General features: G+C 41.9%; 1 protein-coding gene across 3 annotated transcripts in view; it reads left to right on the forward strand.

Moving 5' to 3' along the window:
* The window catches only part of Adipor2 (adiponectin receptor 2), a 49,501-nt gene that overhangs the window by 15,979 nt on the left and 23,055 nt on the right, over positions 1-10,467 (forward strand). For 2 of the 3 annotated variants that reach the window (XR_003850564.1, XM_008839752.3), the window contains exons 3-4: positions 7,724-7,843; positions 10,109-10,280. Coding sequence is in view for 2 of the 3 variants with exons in the window: in XM_008839752.3 (XP_008837974.1) it covers positions 7,724-7,843; positions 10,109-10,280 (292 nt within the window). In the remaining variant the exon portion in view is untranslated. Of the gene's footprint in view, positions 1-7,461; positions 7,554-7,723; positions 7,844-10,108; positions 10,281-10,467 lie in introns of those variants that run through there. The other variant, XM_017799811.2, reaches the window with a different exon arrangement.

Below are 10,467 nucleotides of genomic sequence, written 5' to 3' on the forward strand. Positions count from 1 at the left end.
AATTTATAAAATAGAAGTTAGGGTAGTTATGTGCATTACAGAAAGTTGTGTCTTTTGGGGTAAGTATCCTAGGTTCCTTAAATCAATGAATCTATTGAGTGCTTATTTGATAAAAATGACTAGAGTAAATAAATCAAGATCAAGCTTACTGAATCAGAATCCATGGGCCCTTGAGATACCGTATACTGTATATCTTCTTCTTGCCTTGTCCCACTTTATCCCCACCCAATTTCTTTCCCTCCCTCTCTCTTTTCTTTCTTTTTCTCCTCTCCCCTCCCCTCCTCTGCTCTCTCCTCTGCTCTTTCCTCCCCTCCCCTCCCCCATCCTCTCTTCCCCCTCCTCCCCTCCCTCTCCCCCTCCTCCCGTCTCCCCTTCCCCTTCCCTCTCCTCTGCCCCCCCCCCCCCCCTCCCCTCCCTTCCCTTCCTCTCCCCTCCCCTCCTCTTCTTTCTTTTTAGACAAGGCCTTGCTACTGTAGCCCAGCTGGCCTCAAACTTGTGATCCTCTTGTCTCAGCCTCCTGAGTGCTAGGATTGCAGGTAGGTGCTACCAGGCCTTGCTGGGTACATACATATCTCTTTTAAAAGTTTAACACGTTACCAAGATACTCTCTGTTATTTGAAAGCCAGCTCCTAGGGGCTAAGGAGATGGTTCAGTCAGCAAACTGCTTTTGCTGTGCAAGCATAAAGACCTGAGTTTGATCCCTAGGACCCATACAAAATAGCTGGGTGTGGTAGACTGTCTTGTAATCCCAGCTCTGGAGAGGTAGAAACAGGTGAATCCCTATGGCTGGCCTAATTGATGAGCTCTGGAGGAGAGATATCTGAGGTTATCTCTGGACTCCATACACGTGCACCCACACATACATACATGTACCCATGCACATAAAACTCAGCACCTAAAGAGGCCAGCCTGGTCTACATAGTGAGTTCCAGGACAGCTGGGGCTACAGGGAGACCCTGTCTCAAAAACACCAAAGGAAAAAGAAAAAAAAAAAAAAAAAAAAAAAAGAATGTTTTAACCTCTGAAGAAGATGTTTTACAAAGAAACAAATCTTACATGTTGTGTGACTACTATTAGGGAAAGAAAATCAGTTTTATTAAAGGGAAATGTTATTTATTCAAAATTGACTTAAACATTTTTGAGATTATATACACACCATAGTAATCTAATTCAGTGGTTTGGGTATAGCTATAGAGTTGTGCAATCAATCACTACACTAACTAGAACATTTTCACCATCTTTTTAAGTGAAGATTCTTTTTACTTCCATTACACTGCAGATTAAAATCCCAGCTCCTTTCCGAAGCCTATGATTCTGGAAATCTTGTCACTGACTCATTTCTCCAGCTGCATTTCTGGACATTCTCCATGGTCAGAGAGCTATAACCATGTTTGCCCTATTTTAGTTCCTTCAACAGTTTACGCTTTTTAAAAAAAAACAGTTTATAAAGATTTATGTTTATATGTGTCTGTCTGAATGCGCATATGCATACCACATGCGTGCAGGAGCCTGCAGAGGTCACAATAGGGTATTGGATCCCCTAGAATTGCAGTTATAGATAGTTGTGTGCCACCATGTGGATGATGGAAGTTGAACCTAGGTTGTCTGCAAGAGTAGTAAGTGCTTTTTTTTTTTTTTTTTTTTTTTGAGACAGGGTTTTCCTGTAGCCCCAGCTGGCCTAGAATTGGCTATATAGTCAGGGCTGGCTTGGTCTCACAGAGATCTCTCTCTACCTGGGATCAGAGGCACATAGCACTCTTAACCTCTGAGCCATCTTTCCATCTCCCAGTCTGGGCTCTTTTAAGATGATTCTTTGTACTTCTTTGAGTGTTTCATCTTTTTTTTTTTTTTTTGAGACAGGGTCTCCTTGTAGCTCCAGCTGACCTGGAACTTGCTATGTAGACCAGGCTGGCCTTGAACTCACGGAGATCCACCTTCCTCTGCCTCCCGAGTGCTAGGACTAAGAGTCCTGGGATTAAAGGCATGCACCATTACACCTGGCTCCTTAAGTGTTCTTGACTCTAGGTAACTTCTACCTGAGTGATCAGACTGTGTCCTGCCTCAGAGAACTTTTCTACCCCCTACTTCATTCTAGATTGAGTCTTCAGTGTTATCTTTAATCCTGTATTTTATTTTTCATCATGGTATATAGCACAAGTTACATGTCTGTGTGATTAATAATTATTTTTGCTTGTATATTCTTCAGTTGCTTGACTATAGGAACCTTGCCTTAGTGGGGAGGGACTCATGAGGCTCCCTCCTAGCTAAGGAGCCTTTGACGGCTAATGGCTGCTCGGGTAGTGGGGAGTCATTTTTCTTCAGTGGTAAGTTGTCTGTGCTCCAATAAATAACCCTAAACCTATGTTATAGACAAAAAACTCAAACAGCAACAGAAGAAATGAAGTCAGGCCCAGCTCTAGATTTATCTGGAGATAGTTCAGTGCAATTCCATACTGGTTTCTTAGAGAACAAAACAGACCAAAATTTTGCCTTTTTGTCCATATTGTTCAACAATATGTATGTCTTCAGAGTCTAACCTCTTCTCAGATTGGTGTACGATTAACAGTCTTGGAATGAATTTGTCAGCAGTGAGGTTAGAGTGCTCTGTCTAATTAGTGTCACTTAGTTACCATGAAGGAATATACAGAAAGAGGACTAGGTATGCTATTTGGATGTTGAGTGAATCTTAGTTAGCATGCTTCTTTATAGAAGAGATGCATTCTTACTATTAGTAAACTATTACTAGCTCACATTTATCAGTCTTTACCATATATGAGGCAATTTTCTAAGCTCTTTTGCATATGTCATTTTTTTCCTAGAACAGCAGCCTTATAGAATACGATAGGTGTTACTAGTATTTCTTTTACAGACAAAGAAACTGAGGCCTCATTGAATTTATGTGTTTTACACTTGGGACTTATATATATATATTTAAAAAAAATATATATATGATATATATTTTGGTCTTTTTGAGACAGGGTCTCCCTGTAGCCCCAGCTGTTCTAGAACTCACTTTGTAGACCAGGCTGGCCTTGAACTCACCAACATCTGCCTGCCTCTGCCTCCCAAGTGCTGGGATTAAAGGTGTGTGCCACCACGCCCGGCCTGACTTTTGTTTTTGTACTTTTATGTCATTCTAGATGTACACATGTACTCACCTTCTTTGACTTTTGTTCATATTTTTGGTATTTGTATTTCCGGATATAACTGTAGGTTGTTCCATTTTATTGCTTTGTAATATTTTTCTTCCCTCCCTCCCTCCCTCCCTCCCTTCCTCCCTCCCTCCAGTTTCACATGGTCCAGGCTAGCCTCACTATGCAGCTGAGGTTGGCTTTGAACTTTTGATCTTCCTTCATCTCTCAAGTGCCACCAAGCTCACCCAGTGCTTTATAATAGTTGTTACACCTCTGACTGTTACTGTATTATATTGCTTATCCCCACTACTTGGCCCATACTGACTGAATGAATATGCTCATTGTGGGAAGACAGCCACAGTGAAGCTCTCTAGATTATATTACAGATTATTATGTTGTGGAGAGTACAGTGTCCTCTTCCTCAAATCTGTGGGTGAAGCTGGCAGGGTGGCATGCCCCTGGCCTCCCACATTACCTCACACCCTGGGCTCCCAGGACCACCTCCTTGCTTCTGCTCTTTCCCCAGCTCTTTATCCCCTGGCACTGGGTGCTGGTTCCCCACTCCAGCCTTGTCCATTTGGGGCAGTGAAGGCAGGTGGTCCCCTATGAGTCAGCCTTCATCTGTTAGTGGAACTCGGAATCTTCTGTCTTGTGACTTAAGGATGACTAGAAGTCTTGTCCATCATCCCCTGTCTACCCTACCTGGATACCTTTCCTAGAGAATTATCCTTGGATTATGAACACATTAGTAGAAGCTGGCATTCTGGATCCTTCACCTCTGACTAGAGAGGAAGAGGGTGTAACCCTGACCTGAGAAAGTTTTGACCGTACCCTGGCCACACCCTGGCACAGTGCCCCATTGGTTGCTTCTGTGAGACCTGCTCAGAAACTGAAAACCAGCCCTGAGCTTTAACACAGGGGAAGTTGACTGACATTGAGTGGCAACATCTAAAGTTTCCTGGGGTGTGTAGACTGGGGAGAGGACAGATCTGGGTTCAAAGCTGGCTTCCCTGGCTGACTGCAGGTGGCCTTTACCAGCCACCTATCTTCCCACGCCTCAGGAAAAGGAGATACAGCCTCTTTAGTAGTGACCCTATTGAGGAAATGAGCTGCTATCCCCCAGGGCCTGGCGGTCACCTGGGGAATGTATTTTTGTCTTCTCAGAGTCAGATGACCCCAGTCTGGCCTAAAGAGATAAAAATCTGTGTTTTTATTTTTAATTTAGTATTAATTAATTAGCTAATTAATTAATTATTTTTGAGACGGTCTCACTATGTAGCCCTAGCTTTCCTGGAACTTGCTGTGAAGAACAGACTGGCCTTGAACTCAGATCCACTTACTTCTGTCTCTTGAGTGTTGGAATTAAAGGTGTGCATGACATAATACCCTGCAAATTTTTATTTTTAAAAATGCAAAACCCAAAGGAAACCTCCAGGAAGAGGCTGTGCTTCAAACACAAAATTCAGAGGAACACAAGGAAGGAAAGGAGAAAGGACTTTAAGAAGTGTATTCTCTCACAAATGTCAATAAATTTGAGTCTTGGAAGCTGAACGAGCTGTCAGCAGGTAATGGTGAATGCCACAGATGAAGGAACCTGTGCCAAGGAGGAGGATCATAGTGGAGAAGATGTGAGGATGTAGATGGACATCTTCTTCTGAGAGGTCTTCCTGATCAGGCAGCGAAAGGGGGCAGAGCAGCTGTTGGTGCTGCAGTGAAAGTTGCCCTGGCTCACTATAGGTGGGTATTCAAATATGAACAGACATAGAAACACAATCAGGATGCTGACCTGCAGCAGGAAGTGGAGGAGATATAAATACAGCAGCCTCTTTTGGTGGAAGTTCAGGTTGGGTAACATCTGAGAGGGGCTTTGCTTCTTCGTCTCCATGGAGCCCTTCTCCATTCCCCCTGCATTCTCTATATTCTTCATGGACATCACCTTTACCTTAATGGGCTTATGCCGAATCTGACCCATGAAGAATTCCATGAGGAAGAAGGAGGCTACGAAGATGAAGTAGAAGTAGTACCATATTCCTGTGATAGGAATGCTAAATACTTGTTCAAAACACTCTATCAAAGATAGGCGATATTTCCATGGCAGTTGAACTCTTCATAGAGGTGGCGCCAGGGCAGGTGGACCAGGTACACTACTACACTATACATGGAGATTAGGCCAAACCACAGGGCATGCCCAATATAGTAGCCAACTTTGTTTCTTGCCACTGAGTACGGCACAGGCATCAATGTGATCATCACTACCACCACCATGGCCTCAGAGTTCTCAAGAACACAATGGAGTCAAGAGACCAGACTCTTGACAGCACCCTGGAGCTGAAAGTAGATCAAGAAGTCAGGATTAGGGGCTAGGGAGATGGCTCTGTGGGTAAAAATGCTTGTCATATAATCATAAGGACCTGAGTTTGAATCCCCAGAGTTCACATAAAAAGCCAAGATGGGGCTGGAGAGATGGCTCAGTGGTTACGAACACTGCTGCTCTTCCAAAGGACCTGGCTTTGATTCCCAGCACCCTTATGGTGGCTGACAACCACTCATAACTCCAGTTCTAGGAGGTCTGACACCCTCTTCTGACCTCCGTGGGCACTGCATGACATGGGTGCACTGATGTACAAACAGGCAATACACTCATATACAGAAAAATAAAAATAATAAAATATTAAAAAAAATAAAAAGCCAACAGTGTAGCAGGGATTTCTGTAATCCCAGCACTCCTCCAGGGAGAAAGTCAGGATCAGAAAGTGAGAGCAGTTGCTCAGTAACTGAAACCCATCCAAGAAGCCTGTTCAGGTTTCTGATCTGTCAGCAGCTCTCGGCTTCCTAGCTGTGCAGCTCCCCTAGACAAGCAGGCATTGCCTTCCGTTGATGTATGACTCATGCCTCTCTGGTCAGCTGGTGTTAGAGATGGTCCCTTCTTGCTACCACACAGTCCCTCCATATTAAAATTACATCTTTTCTTGCTAGATTGTGAAGTGCTGGGTGCCAGGAGTCCAACCCTCTTCATGTTTACAAAGCCCATATCATCCAGCAGAGTATTATAGCTAATATGGACACAGTTGTATTTGGTAAATGAAGAGTGAAAGAACAAGTAAAATAAATTCTCATTGTATCTGGTTATTGTAGATATACTATGGGTTAGCCAAACATAAGGCCCTGGGTTCAATCTCTAGAACTGAAGAAAAAAGTAAATGTGTTTTTTCTCAGCGTTTTGGCCAAGTGTATGTATCATATAGAAATCTCTTTCCACCTTTGCCAAGAAATTTCCTAAGACTAAAGAATAGTGGTAACGTTCTCTTGTCTTTCTTGTTATGAAGCACATGACTTCTCTTCCACCTGCAGCTCTTCAGGATGTAATTGTTACCCTAATTTTATAGTGATAATAACTGCCCATTCTTGGACTATAGGTATAGAAGCCTCATGCTGGTGGGCTAGACAATATTTTCTCTACAGAAAGGTAATCCATTTTCAGTCTTCTTAGGAGCTTAATTTGGGTAAGGTGGTTGTCCTCTCTTACATATGTGGGGGGGCACATGTCTGTGAGAGAGACATCATGTATGCTAGACAGGTTAGCTACAGCCTCACCCCTTTTTACTTGAGACACAGGATCTCACTGTATACCAGTATGTCCTTGAACTCACAGCAATTCTCCTGTTTCACCTTCTTTAGTTTGGGGATTGTATAGCTGTGCACTACTACTCATGACGGTCCTACATGCAGTCATGTAGATGATTGTGTGCTTCTGTGGCAATAAGTACGTAACCATAAGCCAACCTCATCCATCTCTAGAACCTTTTCATTTTCCCAAATGAGAGGTCTTCCTATTAAAACTATTAAAAACTCAAAGAAATGCAAATAAATAAGATAAAAATTTTTTAAAGAAAAATGTCTTTTTATAAGTATACTTTGTGAGCATTACTTGTAAACTACCCCTGCAGTGCCACTGGCATTGGAGCAGTTCATGTACAGGAAGTAGGAGAGGCAGCCTCCAGAGTGAGCTGGTGGGCACTAGACTAGCAGCTGCAGATGGGCCTGCCAGGCTGGACACATGATCAAGAAAAGCTTAAGGAGTGGATGGGGACAAGGGAGAAAGCGCTTTCACTGAGCATTTATGTGCCAGCACTTTCTTATAAACTGACAATTGTGAACTCTTCACATCATATTCAGTCCTTAGACTAACCCTGTGAGTTGGATATAGTTATTACTGTTTTTAAATAAGAAAAATAAGATCTAATTTCTGCTTAAAAGACTTACTTCTAAATGCACTAATTGGCAGTTAGATTGTGCTGCTCCTGGGACCACAGCCGAGTCCCCTTTTCCTCTCCTGCAGAAGCCTAGTGCTGTACTGGGAGCCTCTCCCTTCACCAGCCAACTGATGCTCTGCCAACTACCTTGGAATCTGTCAGGAAGGTACTCTATTTGTTGTGCTACCTGCCAGTGAACTTACTATCTGCTCTGTTGTTGATACTTGCTTGACCAGGCTTTGACCTTAAAACTTTTACATTTGCAAGGAAAGTGTGTTGATTGTGTTGTTTGACTCCTAGGCCTTTCGCTTGACTATCCTTGTGATTTCTTTGCAGAACTCTGAGGAACATGAGTGCAGTAATGACAATTCCCAGGAGGACGAGGGGTTTATGGGCATGTCCCCTCTCTTACAAGCCCATCATGCTATGGAAAGAATGGAAGAGTTTGTTTGTAAGGTAAGATTGCCATTTCTTCCTATTTTCATGAAATCTGTTTAGCCCTTTCTATATAGAAACTGAAAGAGGGTAGTTGTCTTTTGCTTTGGGGAAAATCCAAGGCAAGATGGTGACAGGAAGGTCTCATTAACTTTAAGCTTGCTTGAGGCACAATACATTTGTAAAACATTGGTAAAGTTCTGGTACAACCAGAAGGTACACTTGGGATATGAGCTCTCCAGATTCAGGTTAACAGAATAAATGGATTAGATAAGACAGAATGGAACAGAGTTTGGAGTGGTTTGCTAAAGATGTTAAAAAGCTATACCCATAGCTAGGCACAGTGGCACATGCCTTTAATCCCAGTACTCAGAGATCTCTGAGATCAAGGCCAGCCACCTGGTCTACATAGTGAGTTCCAGGCCAGCTGAGGCTACAGGGAGACCCTGTCTCAACAAAAAGCCATACCCAAATCCCTTGTATCTATTCTGTTTGAATTAGGTAGTACAAATTCTATTCTTTCTAGAGATTCTATGGGTTATCAAATTACTGAGATAGAAATTTCCAAATTTTCATGCATATTTAGCACGTTCAGTTGAGCACATATATTTTCTCTCTCAGGTTTTCCTTTCAGACCATTGTCTGATTCTCTAGGATCCACTGTATGATTTTTTCTTTTTAAGGGATAACTAGAAAATAGGAAATATTTGAGGAAAACAGCTTATCTGTGTTAGTATACAGAAGGGTATACATGGGTTTCATGCAGACAGTATGCCATTGTATTAAGGACCTGGGTACCTGCAGAGTTCATTATGCACAAGATGCTTGGAAGCAGCTCCTCTTAGATACGTGGGACAACTGAACTACTAGTAGTACATATTCAAGATCTGGAATAGTCTTAGAGTATTTTATTTTACTTTAGGAATACACATGAATTGACCCGGTTAGCATCAGTGAATATAAGACCTGAGTTTGAGTTGGAAGATGAGAGGTAAGGGAGGAGAAGGAGGGCATGAGACTGATTTAAGATAAGAGAGCTGCATCTGTTCTTAAGTTGGTACTTTCTTTGGGAGTATAGAAGGTGTCACACAGAGGAACAGTTCTTTTATAATTGTCAGTAAGGAAATAAGAGAATGGAGAATAGGAAACAGGTTGTAGAGTGAAAGGAAGGGACACAGTAGCTGGTAAGTAAAGTGACAATATTTCTACATAGTGGAGAGAGCCAAGTTATTTGGCTTAGCTGTGTTGTCACAAGACCTGAGGGATAGTGTGTAGAACTCTTTGAGGATGAGCCCTGACAGTTTGTGGTTTGGACCTTTGCTTCATAATGTAATAAAAGCTCTGAGGAGCCACATTAACTGAAACGTTCTCCTTTGTGGCTGAATTCTGGGTGAATTGATCTTGGTATGAAGCCTAGGCTGAGACATTAGGGTTAAAAGAAATAGGGTACGCTGGTGGACAGACTTTCTAATGAGGCAATACTGAGGCCCTATCCATCGTTCCTCTAAGTCTATTGGGGAGGGACAATAGGAAAAGGAACAGAAGCTAAGGGACTTGAAGGGCTGTTAAGGAAGCACTTTTTTTGGATCACTCTGGTAAGAGATGGAAGGATTAGTTTGTATCAGGGAATAGTCTCTGGGGATGATCAGAATTGCATACTACCTTTGTGGGGAATGTTAGCAATGCAGACTCTTGTGAGGTCTCTGTGTCATTTTATTTGCTCTTCATAATTTCCTAATTAAGTGAAGGACTACCTTATTTTATAGGCAAAGAAACTAAAACTTGAAGATTTTGTAATTGATTGAACTCCACAGCTAGTTAATGTTAGAGGCTCAATTTCCTACCTCTTGCATTTTCTGTTCTCTTGCCTCACATTTACTTGTGGGAAGAAGAGGGGAAAGTTTTTAGCAAAAAGCATGGAAATGTGAATCTGTACACTTCTTGTCTGTCAGCAGGAATATTAAATCTAAAATGGTCATATTTAATAACTCATTTTTCTGAGGTAAAGCCTGTTGTAGAGGACAAATACAGGTCTGCATAGCTGGGTCGTCAGGCTCCTGATTCCTTTAGCCTCACTGAAACAAAGGTCTTTTAGGACATATTTGGAATATTTACTCCTTCCTGCTCCTAACAAAGCCTACCATTTAAAAATACATTTTATCAGTGACTTTTATTTTCTCTATTATAAAATATTGTGGTAGAAGAGAGAGTTATTTGGGACACATGTTGCTAAATGGACAACTAAAATCACAAAGATGTTTGATAACATTCTTTAATAAATACTAGGTCTGGGAAGGTCGATGGCGAGTAATCCCTCATGATGTGCTACCGGACTGGCTTAAGGACAATGATTTCCTTCTCCATGGACACCGGCCTCCTATGCCTTCTTTCCGGGCCTGTTTTAAGAGCATTTTCAGAATACACACAGAGACAGGCAACATTTGGACACATCTCCTAGGTATGTAACATCAGTGGTATTATGAATTAGTGATTCATTTTATTCTCTTATTTTCATATTTTTAAAAATTATTTAATAACCACATAATTAGGAGAAGCATTTCATTATACCAGCATTGACATATTCAATAACAATTTCCAGAGCTAAGATGCATCTCTTTCAAAATTGGCTGTAAATTTTTAGGTTT

Source organism: Nannospalax galili, unplaced genomic scaffold, assembly GCF_000622305.1.
Source record: "Nannospalax galili isolate Female #2095 unplaced genomic scaffold, S.galili_v1.0 scaffold199, whole genome shotgun sequence".
Taxonomy (NCBI): Eukaryota; Metazoa; Chordata; class Mammalia; order Rodentia; family Spalacidae; genus Nannospalax; species Nannospalax galili.